We start from the raw sequence: 16,555 nt of genomic DNA, 5'->3' as shown, positions 1-16,555 counted from the left end.
ACTTTTTTCTTTGTTTGGTCGACCAGCGTAACATCTGATCACTACCTTATACTGTAGTGCGAGAATAATTTAGCCTGATCATTTTCTACCATAGATTGTGGTTGATGTTCGATGTTCGTACCTTGTTACTTTTGGTGTCTCTATGTTAACTAGAGCACACTTTTCTACTCCAAACTCCATCTTGATGTGTCTTATCAAAAAATGAAAATAAGAGCATTAAGAAATAATGTGTAAATGAGAGATAAAAATGATATAGATAATTATCACTTTACTTAGACGGTTGTTTTTCCAGTCCCATACAGCAGGGGCACCCCACTCTCTACAGGACCTCCACTGTTGTTATATCTCGTTTGTTCAGAGTATTCAACGTATCATATCACGCATTGCTCATTTACTGTTGATTCTTCAGTTTCCTCTTGAAAACCTTATTGTCTTCAATCATTCGTATGTCTCATAGGAGCCTATTATATAGTCTCGGGGCTGCATATATAAAGGCTCTGGAGCCTACAGTAGACATATATCTAGGTTCCAATAGTTTGTTGGCTGCGTTATATGTAGCAATTTTCTTAACTATTTTGGACGACCGGTTCTGATAATTTGGTGGGTTATTGTACATATAAATTCAATTATTGCTTTAATCACCAGCCAGTGTAAATCAGTTAGTATAGGAGTGATCCTTTCTCTAGGTGGGACACCTTTTATCAGTCTTGCTCCTCTGTTTATTATGTTTTGTTATTTCTTAAGTTGTACTTTTGGTAAATTGTCATAGATGGAGTTGCAGTAGTCAGTCCTGGTAATAGCACAGTTAATCACTAGTTTCTTTATAGAATTTTCATCCTGGCACTTTCTTATAAAAGCAATGTTTATTAGATGATAACCAGCAGTTTTTACTACATTATTTATTTGGGCATTGAAAGACAAGTTACAGTCAAGCAATATCCCTAGATCACGAACTTTACTAGATATCGGCACTGAGTCATTAAGTGATTGAAATTGTGATTGCACCACAAAATTAATGTTAGTGGAGTCCTATCAAATGAATTTCCAACGAATAGCTGAGTATTATTAGCAAGGTGTTGTCACCTATGTTGTTTATCCTCCTCATGGGTTTTGCGATGCATAGAACAGATGGGGATGGTGGAGAAGGATTGGACTGGATTTTTAATAGGAAAATAACTGACCTAGAGTTTGCTAATGACGCTGTCCTTATTAGCTAAACAGCACAAGTTTTGCCAGGCTTGCTTACCAGAATGCATGAAATATCACGGTAGGTGGGTCTCAAGAAAGAAAGACAGAGATGATGAGAACGGAAAATGCAATGGAAGATGAATTATCATTAGAAGGAGAAAGGATTAATGAGGTGGAATCATTTAAATATTTAGGAACTATGATCTCTAATACGGAGTTTTTAGATTTGGAATTTAATGATAGATTGAAAATAGCGAATCAGACAATTGCTAGGTTAAGTAAAATTTATAAGTCAAATCACCTGAAATTACATATAAAATCAGGCTATATATCAGGTTAATGAAACCGGTGTTACTGTATCGACGATATCCAACAGATTTTGTATATTTGAGAACGAAGCCCTCAGAAGAATATTGGGAATTAAATGGTAGGAGAGGATTAGAAATTAAACTTTGAGAGATTACTCAAATGCCATATGTGGATTAGATCATGGTGAGGGGTAGATAGAGATTGTTTTAGGCATGCTCTTCGCATTCCTCAAGAGAGATTATTTTACCATACTTTTCATTAGGCTCCAGAAGGCACTAGAAGAGTTGGTAGACCCAGGCCTACATGGCTGAGGACTATGTACTGTAAAGTAGATGAGGAATGGTAAGGTATTGATTTAAAAGCTCAAGATAGAGACGACTGGCGAAATCTAACCAAGGGGCTTTGCGTCAATAGGCATAGTAGATATATATATATATATATATATATATATATATATATATATATATATATATATATATATATATTCGTCGGCGCCCACTCGTGTCCGAGTATTGGTTTCTGTCGCTAGCCATCAGCCTCCTATCAGAAGAAGGGTGGAGGAAACGACAGAATGCCAGTAGCTGGGTATATTGTTTTGGGTGGTCGTGGCTTTGCAACGGCCACGCACACACACTTGGCCCACATCGTTTTCACCGCGGCTCAAGACATATGAGACAGGCGGCTTCTCCGATGTTGGTTGCATCGGGCTGCCGGGTTCTTGTTATGTCAAGGCCCGCCTTGTTGCCTGCCCGACCATATACTCTGGTCACGCACTTTTGAAGTTCGATTGATTCCACGGCTTGGTCATAGCTGGAATAAAACTTATAGAATACCGTGCATTATATAGTCCTATGATTGAGAAGGCATGACTATTAGAATTCGATGCATACCTAGTATTGAGAGCAGGATTTCACTGTCTATGAAGATCTAATGCAAAGGATAGTCGTAACGAGACATTAGACCTTAAGTTCTTGGCCAACAAATTAAGATGCTGTTCAACAGCTGACAACCAAATAGGAGAACAATTTTCGAAAGAAGACAAATAAAAGAATGAAAATGCTTCTTCAGAATAGCCTGATCACCAAAAGTCCTAAGACTCTTTCAATAAGACAATTGTTTATTTAATTAATGAAACAAACCAAATATGTTTCTCAATAGTAAGTTAACAAGAATCACATTTCAAATTTTAAAAGATTTTTATAAAGTTAGGAAAAATCATTGCTGAGAACTGAATGTTGAGTAAACACTATCATCGACCTACTAACAATCATACTTTCCAGTTTTCTTAGCTACAACTTCATGCCTCATAATTTGTACCGTGTACTAATTTAGTTAGATCTGTATAAGGGATTCAGGAACCCAAGATAAGCATTATATTGAAGCACAAGAGTTGCATCATCTGCATATGCAACGAGCTCTTTTTCTAGGCCAAATTACTTACCATGAATAATGTATAAAAAGTAATGGGTCAAGAACACTACCCAGAGGTTCACCAGTTGTCACATTGTTATAATCACTATGGTGCCCATCAACAACAACTAAATTTTGTCATTTTGTACATTAGTGCAAAAGGCACTAAATATAATGCAAAATCATAGATTTTTAGTTTCTTGAAAATTACTCTTTATTGTGGAGCTAAGGAAACCTTCAAAATCATAAGCTGCTGACATTTTGCTTCATTACACTTAGTATCAGACCTCAGTGCCGGCTTTTTTTTATTTCAAGTCTCTACCTGGCTGGTTCTGTGACATGTCAAAGGTGAAATATTTAGTTCGGAAGTAAAGTAAATATCCCTAAAAGTTACGGTATTAGAACCGTAAAATGAATTTCCAACCTTCTGCAGAACATAGAATTAAGTCTACTTCTGTGGTCACTTTGCCTTCCTTCTACTTCGATAGATTACAATATTAAATTGCTAGATATTTTAGAATGGGTGGGACACACTAAGAATATATCAAGGTACCACCCATATTCAAATTAGCTTTCTTTTCATTCCATTCTATTCCAAGTCAATTATTTAAAAGATGCACTACACAAGTATAAAACTAATTTTGATACGTCCTTTCAATGTAGATCAAGAATGGGAAAGGCAAGGAACCGGTCAGTGCACTGTCATAAAATGTCTTAAGAGACCGAACATATCGATTTATGATAGAACTCACCCTGTCTCCATCCTACTAGCTAAGATAAGGATGGACCAGGCATTAGCTGCATATTACTGTGCAAGCAGACCTCTTTGATCCCCAGAGCCTGTTATCCCTAGTTCACAGGGAGAATAAATTTGTGATTTTACCTTAAATCCATCATCCCGTGAGCAGAGACTAAACTCCAGGTCCACTAGTTGAAAGTCAGGGACAATCCCAGTCAGCTATGTCACTCAATCAATCTGCCCCTAAGTGTCATATCTTTTCATGTTTAGCTATCATCTTGCTAACTTGAGTGCATCCACATAAGAGTTGTTCATAGAAGTGAGCTGACTGATATTTAAGCCAATTAGTGTTAGAAACCCAATTACTCTTTTTAAAAGTGTTACATTAGTTAGTGAAGGTAAAGATGTCCCAGGAAGGTAATAGTTCAAGTTCTTTCTGCTCAATTAATATGAAGCTGATGATAGTCCTTAATCTCAAGTAATAAATCCAAAAAGTAAGCTTGCAACAAAATCGTGGAATGATCGGAAGCCCAACTCCAATTGCTAAGTAAAGTTTTGTTGCTTATCTGGTTATTTCATTGAGGAAGGAACCTATGAACATAGAAAATAATCTGCTGTGTATTCAGTTATGTTGATGTGTTTTACTAGTTATAATAACCCTACTTGTACAGCGACTAATGGTCTATTGGACTAGCTACTGCCTTCTCAAATTACTTGCAGGCTCCAGGAAAGTTCCCAATTACTTCTCAATTGCAATTACTATGTCGGTTTCAATCGGATCTTTCCTTCAGTTGAAGACGATAAATGATTGAGGTCTATTTGAATTATGTAGGGATAGTCACAGTAATGCCTATTTTTTTTGTAGTGAAAGAGCTTTTAGACATAAAGAATTGGAATTTTTCCATTTAGTTCCTTACATAGGGGAACACTTGAAGGTAATCTTTCTTCATCTAATCTCATAATCTCATGAAATGATGGATTACATAAAGGATTTTATGTAAAGGAACTTTTTCAGTTTTTAACTTGAAGTATACTGTTTAATTCCATTACCAGTCAAAGGCGCAAACATTTTCTTTGGACGATGAAAAAACAAGTACTGAATCGTAAAGGTCTTGATAGTTATATGAGGATGAGAGGGATAAATGTTGAAAAGAAATAGTATGTAAATGGTACGGTAACACACATAACCTCAATTGTTAATTGAAAGCCTACAAAGTAGATAAGCACCCCTTGCTGGTAGATTTTTTGGTGATTTCTAATTATTTAACCTTTAGACTATATTGATTAACTTTAAAGCCTAGAAGAATATTGTATTTTTAGAAAATAGGATGACATTCTTAATATATGAACAAATGGTATCAGGATAATAAAGGGTATTATTTCTGTTATAATGCTGATATTTATTATCTTTTTTAGATACACATTATTTTTTGTATACAGTATTTTCCATGCGTTCCTTAAAAGCTAAGAATCAGGTTATCTAGCCTTCTGAGTCATTTATGAGATGTGTTGAGGAAAAGCGAGAGAATTAGCATCCTAGAGGGAAGACCTCTTTAATTCCTTTAGTCTCGCAGATGGCACGGTAAGCCTTTGCAACATGACAGGCATTTCTGCTTGCAAAGCACATCTTTCTGAAAGGCTCTGGGCGCACGACTGGATTGCATCGTGATCGAACTCCAAAGAGGGCTTGGCAATGAAGCGCATGTACCACTGGAACCTGCATGGGACTTACAGGAGCAACTTGAGGGGTCTGGCACTGCTGATTTTCCTGCCAGGACTTGACAAGTTCTTGCATATTAGGTGCCCATGTACCTTGAGGAGTCATCCAGTCATTTCCCATCTCACCATCATAGGTGCCTAAAAGACCAGCTACTTTTCCAAATGTCCAGCCAGACACTTCAACTGATGCTGCGTGGCTCATTCTGTAAACACGAAGTGTTATGAATGGTGTTCTCACTTTGATCTTTTCCTGATCTTTGATGATCTCGACTTCACCTTGAACCTCTCTAGGGCCGCTGACAGGACGTCCATTCACGGTAACGGTAAAGTCAGGTTTGACCTCCATTGTAGCTCCAGCTGCCTTCATAATGAAGTGTGGGGAAGGAGCAGACTTCTGATTTTCCATCATCAAGGAGTGAGTCTTGTACTGTGCAAGCAAAACTTTGCATGGAGAATGAGGTACTCGTAGAACTGTTCCATCAAATGTAAGGATCTCGGTTCCATCAACAACCATGGCTGTACGATTGAAAGGTGGTAAAAGATAACGAGCATGACGAGGGAGGAATTTGTAGTAAGTCCACACAATGTTATCAACTGAAGTTGGCATAAGGGCTTCCAACCACCACAATGCACGGTCAACGACTGGAACTGGATTCAGTGATACATAAGACAAAGCTTGAGGAAGCGAGTGCACTGGTCGGCGAATAGGTAGCTGTAACTGGAAGTGACGACCTTCCATCTGAACAGGTAGTAAGAGTGCTTGTTGTACAACATTCTTAACCCACATATCTATGCTCTTGAACATCATGTGATCCTAGAATAAAAAAGGAAAAGATATAATTAAAGAATTTTCCCCTTAATAAATAGGATGCTGGTGTATATATTGAAGTATAACAAAATGTCTTTTTTCAATTATTCAAGTGGTCTTACAAAATTCATATGGTTGACAATCCAGTTAACGATATGTGTGGATTTCTTATAAAGCATGATGTTACGTCGCTGCATGTCAACATTCCTTCTGAGAGTAGACTTGATTTTGCTCAGAATCTGCTTCAATCCCTGGTATTCCTCTTGATGGTTCCTCCAAAGGGATTCAAATTCGGATTCTACATTCCTATAGACAGAACTCTCCTGGAACTCTGACCACCAGCGTTGAATTTCCTGAGGCATTTCACCAGTCTTCATACCGCGAGCAGTTCCCACCACAACTGTGAAAAAATATATATGTTTTCACAGGTTTTATTCCCAGCGTATCTACAAGTTTCCACAATGAAGCAGTTTAATTTTCTATATCTTTTTATTCCTAATTTTACCGTGTAATCTTCCATTTAAATCTTAAACAGTATAAATTTCAGTACTAACCCACCACCCTAATTCAAAATACCTTATATGAGGCAAATGAAGAAATGTAAGTTTCTTCATACTTTTACCACAAAATATACTGATATATGCAAGTTAATGCCTTTTAAATCTGTTAGAACAAATTTACAATAATACTTCAATTATATGAAAAACTGATAAGTTTATCTCATAAGAATTATATTACCTTCCTTGACGACACTAGTTAATCCAGAAAATTGTTCTTTAAGAGTCCTCATCATGTCGGATACAGATGAGGATAAAGTTTGTTGGAAGTGAGCATACTGAGACCAAAGTTTTGAGCATCCTTCAGCAATGTTAGTGACAAGGTCACTGTGAGTCCATTTTCTGATATTATCTAATCTAGGAATGACTAAATCGTTTTCTAAGTCAGAATAGATCCTTGAGGCTTCATTCTTCATTTCCTGCCATAATACTGACATTTGGGCAGAGGGTGATCCGGAACCCTCTTTTAAAACTTCCGTGCTCATAGAATCCATCCAGTTGCCTGCAGATGAAATGTGGTTCCTCCAGATATCTTGAAGTTCACTCTGAAAAATATAGAATGTCACCTCAAGGTGCATTTGATGCTTTTTTTCATATTTAACTAAGAAATTGGAAGCTTAAAATTATTGATTATATTAGGAAAATATATTTGATCATACCTTGATTTGATGCAGCTTTTCACCTTCATACTTAGTTTCCAGCTTCATCATTGAGGGAGAAGTAAGCATCAAACGAGCCATGCCGATTGGCCTTTTCTCCATGGTTTCTGGGTTGGCTTCTGAGATGCAGACCTCGACATCCTTCAATCCTTTCATACCAATCTTGGTTACATGCATTTTGTCACTTCCATGCTTCCTTGTGGTCATTTCTATAAATGCTGGCTTGCAAAGTTCAGAATAAATATCATAAGTTCCAATAAGAGAGGTCATAGCCTTGCCTTCAGCTCGGATTCCATAGCAAGAAGAACTCTGATGAGGATGCAGTGCTAGAGCAATGTCTACAGCCTTTTGATTTTCATTCTTCACCATGAAAGAAATAGCAGCATTTCTGCCAGACCTCATATCTATTCTTCCTGACATCAAGAAAGAAGTAGGAGAAGAGTGAGTCTTGTGGAATTTAATGTCAAATCCATAATTACCAGGACCATGGGCAGCACGTACAATTACTTTGGGCTGAACTTTGAGTACCTGAAATATAAGTTTTATGAATTAAAATAAGAATATAGTTTTAGTAGAAGATTATTTCTTTATTTATTTATGAGACTTAAGAAATAATATAGTTTGTATAACACACCTTTCCTGAAAGTTGTGCTTCAACGACGACAGTGTTTTTAGCAAAGATGCTGGATTCCAATTTTCCAATAATCTTATCTTCTGGTTTCTGGAAAATATCTAATTCTACAGTTCCTGTGATCTCCTCTTCACCTCTTCGAAGTTGAATATCCATTCGACGGTCCCTCTCTAGACTAGGATGACTGATACGTCCTTCAAATCTAGACTCTCTATTCCAGTCGGAGTGAGATTGGCGTAATGCAATTTCATACTTTGCACTACTCATACCCTTGTGAGGAATGAACCCACAGTGGCAGTCAGAACAGGGTGTGCCAGTACAGTCATTACACTTGCATTCTCCCTCCATTGTGCGAGAAGGTGTCATGAGTAACAATGAAAGAGAATGACGTTCATGGTTCTTGAATTGAGCACGATAAAGGGCAGAAGAATGTGTTGCCATAGATGTCATGGATGATGAGGTAGAGGATAGGAGATGTTCCAATGCCTTCATAAGTTCAGATACTTGTTTGAGGTTGAGTTCTACTTCAAATCCTTGAACTCCACCCTCAGGAGAAAGTTTTAGCTTATACATTGCACCATTTACAGGAGAGCCCATTTCAATGACCCACTTAGTACTGTATTCACCTTGTTGATTATTCATCTGAAGTTGGGTCCTTATTGGTTGTTGGAGTGATGGGCAGGAAATGTCAATCTGCAAATTATTAATATTCTTGTTATCACTGAATTGCTTACAGAAATCTTTTTTTAAACTTCTTGATAATTATTTAGCTGTGAATATATGGTTATCAAGAAAAAATAGTTTAAATGACTTCTTCACATTGCTATGGACTTACTTTATTTATTGAGTCTATCAATGAATTAAAAAAAGGACTATATTCAATTTTTCATTAGACAATAAAAAAAATTTATATAAAAAAGTCATGTAATATCAGGACGTAAATTGTTCATTATACGACGCAGTATAAAAAAAGAATTGAAAATTAAGCTTTTTCCTGTATTGTTCAGTTATGAAGAGTACCAATAAAAAGTGTCAAATCTATCTTAAATATAAGTAATAGTTTACCTTTAGATCAGCTTCCCTTTGGGTTGGAGTCCAATGATGCATTGCTTCCAAGTTCATTGTTGACTGTCGACCTTCAGGAGCATTAAGATCTACTTTGGTCATCATCTTGCAGTTGCGAAGTCCTTCACGCCATTCAAGAGAAGTTTGGGAATTCCACTTATACTCTTTGTTTTCGGGTGTCCTGAGAGTTCCTTCTATCTCTACTTTTGGTCCTGAGGACTCTTTCTCTACCATTACCATAGCATTCATTTTGTACATTTGTTGGCTGGGAGTAGTAACTTCTAGCATCAAGTTGTTCCTTCCAATAAACCAAGTGCGAGGATCGCTGAGCTTTAGTTCAGCTTTGAACTGATGCTGTTTCTCTAAGTAAATCCAGTTACCCCTATAAAAGTAAAAATATCAAGAATATATTACCTAATATAAACAGGACATTAATATAGGATTATGCATGATAGTTATTGATACTAAAAACTTCACTGTAAAAGTGTAACATTAAGAACTTACTGGATAACACAGTCTCGTAGAGTTGCTAATGGATTAACCAGTCTGACTTCAGCCTTGATTTTCTTATTTGGGTTACGATCAGCATCCCAGGCTAATTCTGCATTTGCTCTCTTGCTTTCGAAATCAATATCAAAGAATCCTTTCCTCCTCAATGGAGAAGAGCTCTTTGGCATAATGAGTTGATTAAAACTGAGGTGAAGAACTTTCTCGCTAACTATAACATTCATGGTCTTTTCTACCATTGATGGGACAATCATTTTAAACTGCGCATTTGTTTCTTTTCCATCTTGAGTTGCCATGTTCCATTCTGTAGCAATAAGACGTTCTTCTCTGTTCTTTAGCTCAAATGTGAAGGCCTGCTTTCCATGCATTAATACAACGGAAGTCGAGACTGTGTAGGGTTGGAAACGAAGTAAAACAACCCTCATCTCGGTCTTAAACTGAGTGTTTCTAGAAGAGATCATAGCTGTGAGTGGTCCTTCTACTTGGAGAATAGGACTTTCTCCATGTTTAGCAACTGCTTTAACTTGATACTGAGAACTTCCTTGACCTGCTGCAGAAGCTTGAAGCATCATTTTCTTCATGCGTGCTGGGATATCAAGCTAGAAGAAGATTAGTCAATTAGTTTCATAGACAAGCGTTCAACTTATTGTTCTCTTATAAAAGTGAATTTTATTATGATCACCCAAAAGAAAAAGAAAAAAAAATACTCACTAATAACTTCAAATGATGTGTTTCTCCAGACCGCATCAACATCATCTCGACTTCGATAACCTTTGCACTTTCTCCTTGGGAGACCACTTGTAATACAACTCCCTTTTTACTTTCTTGATTGTATAAAACAAGGTTTTTCTTATATCTGGCGCTTCCAATTTTAGCTAAAAAAGAAAAAGATATGGAAATTAAGTTCTTTTACCAGTTTGAGGAAAATAAACAGGCAAGAACACCTTTCCTATGATAAAGAAATATTTAGAAAACTACAAATAATAGAACATATTTATAGCTCTTATTCTAGGTATTCATTTAAAATCTTCGTTAAAGAAAATTTGTTCCAATACTTAGCAGAAAGAAAATAAGTTAATGCTTGATGGACCATCTCAAAAGCAAAATCAACAACCTTGATATTGTACAAACCTTCAAGATTAGTTTTCAGTGCCATATCCATGAATGAGCTTCCTTCCATGACATGGGTGGCAGTCATTTCAACCTTCTCATTTCCTTTCTGACCAAACTTGAGTTCTGACTTGTACTGTGATTCACTTTCCTTCCTTACAAAAGAGACCAAGTGCCATTGTCGGAATGCAAGGTTTGTTTCAAACTTGCGCAGCCTTCTTGGATAAGGAATCATGGATCCCTCAATGAAACACATATCTGCGCTAGCTGTTGAAAGAGTTACAAAGATAGATATACATATATAGCTTTTTGAAATATTTCAACAATTAACCAAACTTATCACATATATATACAAATTATATGTAATTTTTTATATGTTATGTCAGTAGCAATGATTATCATATGTAATGAATACCTTCAAAGTTGAGTTGGACACGTTCCCTAACTGCAGCTAATGTCTGCAATGCCATATCCAATTTAACTTCTTCTCCTTCTCCAATCATCAAGAACTTAGCTTCAATACCCTTTGTACTAGGATTGTACTGTCTGCTTTCACTGAAATAAGCAATCATCTCTAGTTGTTTTTCTGATTGAGTCCACTTTCTGGTCATCTGGATCTTGATACCTCCTAAACGCTCTGATTCAAACGTTGCAGAGATTTTCTTTGCCTCTCCTTCATTAGTAGAGGAAATAAGAGCATTGCATTTCCTTGGTGAGGAAGATCCTGGAGTTTCGAGCTCAATCTTTATTACTCTCTTTCCTCCAGTGTTTTCTTCTCTACCCATTACACGGATTCCTCTCATACCCGAGTCGGCCTTTTCTAAGAACACTTGGATGTTAGCAGGTGGACCAACAGGAAGACCTTCACTGCGGAAAATATTTGGCATGTTGACATCGTAACAAAGTTTAAGTCCTAGCATTGGTTCCAGTTTCATTACACAAGACCGAGATTGGAATCGTGTGCTTCGTACAGATGAAGGATTGATTTTCGTCTCTTCTTGACCCATTACTCTCTTCATGAGGTAGATTTCACTCCTCATATTCAATAATTCCATTTTCTCTGGTATCTCTAATTCTACCTCAAAGCCTTGACCAGATGTGTATTTGGCATTAATGCTAGTTCCAACATTTGTTGAAATACGATTCCTCATTTTGATTCCAGTTCGAACAATATGGCAGTCATAGCCAATAAAGGCATCAATTTGAGTTGATAGACTTGGGTAGAATTTCATGACACCAGGAGTGCCGGACATTAGTCCCCTGACGCGAGATTCCATCTTAAGACCAACCATAGCAGTTCCCTCTAGTTTCATTTTGAGAGGTAATCCTTGCATTGTAGGCAAATGATAATCAAGGTAAAGCTGAGCTGCCCGTACTGTATCCAGGTTGTTTTCTGCAGCTCTATTAATCATGCCGTCAAAACTATCAAACATGTTATTGATAAGTTCTTCCATTTTGATATTTTTCATATTTCCCATTAAAGATCCAAAGGCCATTTCCTGATTATTAATGCGAGCATAGAAGTCTGCTTTCTGCATATGTCTGTTTCCATATAATTTATCAAAGAGATGAGAGATCTGTGACAAATCAATAGACCTCCTTTGCCTGAAAGAGCCTTGTAACCGTTCGTTTATCTTGTTGAATGTTTCTTCAATATTTGATGAGAGATCACGGAGAATCTGTCTTGATGAGGTTTTCCTGAGGTAACTTTCTGGGCCAAACATTTCTTCTATGATTGATTCAATTCCTTCAAATCGTGCTCCAATCTCTCCAATATTGAAAGGTGTTGCTCCAAGGGCTCCAGTAAGATTAAGGTTAACTGAGCGGGGAATGAAGGATCCTGGAGCATAGATGAGATTAGACTCCATACCAGCACCTACACCAAAGGTTGGGGCATAGTATGATAGGTCAACATTGTGAGAGATCTTTCGCCAGTCCTTGGTGAAGTTAGATGGCAGGACTATGGTTTCAAGCATATTTTTGAGATTTCCCTTAAAAGAAGCAGTTGATTCACGGACATTCTGCAGATGACTTAAGATGAAACTCCTCACTGCAAAGATGAACGTTAAATTAACATTCATTACCAGTTCTATATTTCAAGGAAAGTCAATAAGAAGTGCGCAAGAAATTTTATCAACAGGTTAATTTTTGGTTCAGAATTGACAAACATAAACTTACCCTGAGTATTTTCTGCAATAGCAATTTTATCTGTAATCATCTTTAGATCTTCATATTTGGCACATTTGACTGCTGCTAGATATGATCCAATACGAACTTCAGTTTTCTTTCTTGGATCAAGTACAACATTAATCAGCTGTTTGATTGCCGGATGTATCTGTAAAAAACCATTATGAGAGAGAGGATTAAATAAAAATTATGCGCTTTACCTATGAATGTTAAAACTTAGCAACATCATGAGAATTTGTTTGTTTTTTTTTTTTACAGTACTCTGATATAATAAGGCAGGTTAGTCAACATTGGTGAAAACTATTTTGTACACCAAAGAAAGAAAAGCTACATTACTTTGAAATAATTATAGGGTACTCTAAAACCAATACTAAATTGTGGCTAATTTGATTTAGAAATTAAATGTATCATAGTTTCCTCTTTGATGTTAAATTCAGATTGGACTTACTTCTGGGGTACAGCGAACGTTTCTGAAGGCTTGTGTGGCAGCGATGCGAATACCTTGGTCAGCCTCTGAATTTTCTATGCACTGCATGATTGGTCGAGCCATTTCTGAATTCATCACACCCATATTTCCGAGAGATTTGAGTAACACGAGAGCCTGGTTTCTAGTTTGTTCATTTGGTGAAGGAGTGCAAACTTGTCCTACCTTGGTGCTTAGAGTCTCGGCCAACTGACGAACAGGTGCTTTTTCTTGGCATTTGGGATTTTGCCTGCAATAAGTATGCACCATGGATGCACCAGCTAAAGTGGTCCTTGGGAAACGTTGGTACTGTTCAAATAGAGGTTTCAAAGCTTCAATAGAGTGAATACATGGTCGGGGCATGAAGTACATTGAAGCAGCATAAAGAGCAGCTCGTCCTCCAGTAGCCTTTCCAGAAACCAACTCTTGAACCATAACCTTAACTGCTCCAGATTCGTAAACAAAAGCTAATCCATCTAAGAACATACTTTCAAGCTTTTGACGTTGTTCACAGATCTGTCCACCACGGATCTTCTCCAGAGTTTGTGGGATTGCTTCTTCAGGTACTCGGCGCATATATTGTAAGGCTTTAGCCAAATAAGATGCTGTATCTTCTTGTACTCCATGCTTCATCTTTTGACACACCTCTTTGAGCATTGCATCTAGCTTGGCTACCATTGATGGGTCCTTCTTCATTGTATGCTGGTCGTAGCGAAGAGTCTTTCTGATAAAGCGACTAGGGAGGTGAGAAACTGCTGGTGGAACGTTGTCGGTTTCTGACTCAAATCGTAAAGTTGATTCTTGGACAGCTTCTATGTACTTATAAGAACCATAGGCTGGTCGGATGATGTTCTTGTCTTTACAAGTGATGCTGGTGTAAACACCTTTTGTAATTTCTTGTTTGCATTCTGAAAAGGATTCTTCCATAGGCAAAGGAGCCTTTAGCCAAGCTTTTGTTGACTCAGCTCGGTTGATAAAATGATCTTGGCAGAACCGATGGTTTTTCATTTTCATCACAACAACCTTCTCTCCTTCATTTTTCACCTCATACATAGTTGAACAGTTACCGATGATATCAGTCTGTATAAAACAGAAATAGTAAAGATTAATAGCCTTAAATTTATACTATAGATACCATTTTTTCCTTCATAGAATCATATTTAATTATATATGTTACTGTCATGATTTATATAACAATATTTTACTGTTGTTATATTTACTAATACCAATCAGACTACTTACCTCTGTAAAGTTCAGACCCGTGTTGATAGAGGAGTTGGAAGGCAAAGTGTTCTGGAAAGCAGATGCAATTCCCTTTTTCATGTTGACAGACCAAACATCATCATCAGGATGGGCACAGGACTCCATCACCCGTCCATCGATGATAGACACGACCAAGGGGTACCTCTCGAGGAATCTAGCTTCAGAAGACCCTGAAAAATGTAAGTAACCTACAATAACACCTGGTCGCTAAAGCTAAGTGTTTATTTTTTTCAGAATTTGTGTGATAAATGCACGTTAAATTTTAGAATGAGGACTTGGATATTTACCTGAGCCACCTCCCATAGAGGGATTCTTCATCGTGATGGCCATGTCACAGGGAGAGAGCCAGGAAAGCTCAACCTGAGAGCGCCATTCTATGTCTGTATTGGCTCCTTCAACATCTTTGAGGTTAATCCTAGACTTCCCTGTGTACGAATACACGTAGGTCTTCTCTGGGGCGTAAAAGAGTTTGGGAGATCCGGCAACTGGACATTCTCTTGAGCATAGGTTAGTGGTTGATGGCCAAGGAGCTAGAAAAAGTATAATTGTGGAGGTGACACATGCATCCTGGTATAATGAGGAGTATCTCTTAAATCTCAAAAGGTAAATCATGAGAATGTACAAAATTAACGATTCGAGTTTCTAGCTCTAATTATGAGTAAACATTCATTTTTCAAACAGGCAGAAAATATATTTAAAAAAGGTTTAGGCTACATATACAATTTAATTTAGTGAGGTCTAGTTCTTAGAACAAATACATAGTAAGCAGCTCAAAATGAATGAATTTTGTTTATGGTTAAGACTAATTGCACAGTGGTGAATAATAGAGAATAATTACCAGCTGAAGCAGCCGCCAAGATGGCGAACACAAATAAGGCTGAGTAGGTCATGGTGTCAGCAGGCTGAGAGCACCACAACTTCTGATTATTCTCCTTGTGGGAGACGCTTTTATACTGCCTGGGACCGCTGGCATTTTATCGGTCACGTTGATAATCAGATAAGAAGAGAGAAATTTTTATCTTGGGTTGGCACACTCAGCCCTTTTGTGAAGTGTGTCTGGGTTTAATCATGGTGATAACTCTTCTTGTTATTTTCTATAAGCTTTTATTTGACGTTTTGTTTGAAGAATACCATAAGGTAGACAGGATCTGTTAGTCTAGGATTGCAATAATGTTCCAGAAATTGATTTTTAAGACAAAAGATATTTGATATAATAATTAATTTTGTTTGAACAGTTAATTTTTTTCATTATTGTTATTGTCATAGCTTATACTTCTATCTCAAAGGGCAAAACATCCAAAAAAAAAAAAAAAAATTAATTTTCCGCTAAGCAATCGTTCTCCAAATGAAACGCTTGTATGGAAAGAGAAAGAACAAGAATCAAGAAGTTGCTCGTGATATTGATCAAAATAGGCTTTCTTATTTGAATTACTCATTACTCATTGAATTATTCATTACTTATTACTCATACTTTAATCCCAGGTAATATTTTAGAAAAAGAAAGACAAGCCAAATCAAAAGCATTAAACCTTAGTTGAAGGTTCAAAGAAGAGTCAGTATCCATCAGTGTTGAACAGATTCCATGAAAAAGTTAGATGCGAAGAAGTGTTTAGGATAATGACTGCAAGTTTTGAACATTTTTTAAGGTTTATCGTATACATCTCGAATTACCTAAATTGTGACTGAACAGTATTTCTGGCAACATTTAGTAATTAAAGCTCTTTTGACATTGAGTAAAAGTATATATGGAAATAGGGGGGAAATACAGGTTCTTTCACCGGGAAAACCTATTAATGTGTTCATTTACTAAAGCTTTTCTATTTATTTCATTTGTGGCCTAGATATTATTAACTACCCACAGTAGATGAGGATTATTATTATCATTTTTGTTTTTTTAGTATTCGCAGTCTACAGAGACTGGTGGTTTATAGTGTGGGGTA

At 36.9% G+C, this 16,555-nt stretch overlaps 1 protein-coding gene across 1 annotated transcript; it reads right to left on the bottom strand.

The window, feature by feature from the left end:
- Positions 1–5,028: 5,028 nt before the first annotated feature.
- On the bottom strand, positions 5,029–15,547 carry LOC137617377 (vitellogenin-like). The gene is made up of 15 exons (XM_068347399.1): positions 15,454–15,547; positions 14,903–15,145; positions 14,595–14,785; positions 13,338–14,432; positions 12,881–13,037; positions 11,118–12,752; positions 10,724–10,969; positions 10,304–10,467; positions 9,590–10,191; positions 9,086–9,467; positions 8,024–8,713; positions 7,390–7,917; positions 6,912–7,275; positions 6,296–6,573; positions 5,029–6,179 (listed from the first exon to the last, which is right to left on the bottom strand). Exons 1-15 carry the CDS (start codon positions 15,503–15,505, stop codon positions 5,175–5,177), a joined length of 7,632 nt encoding a protein of 2,543 aa, XP_068203500.1. The 5' UTR covers positions 15,506–15,547; the 3' UTR covers positions 5,029–5,174.
- Positions 15,548–16,555: the final 1,008 nt, after the last annotated feature.

The sequence above is a fragment of the Palaemon carinicauda genome, chromosome 23 (genome assembly GCF_036898095.1).
Source record: "Palaemon carinicauda isolate YSFRI2023 chromosome 23, ASM3689809v2, whole genome shotgun sequence".
Taxonomy (NCBI): domain Eukaryota; kingdom Metazoa; phylum Arthropoda; class Malacostraca; order Decapoda; family Palaemonidae; genus Palaemon; species Palaemon carinicauda.
This window is presented reverse-complemented; position numbering and strand designations above follow the sequence as displayed.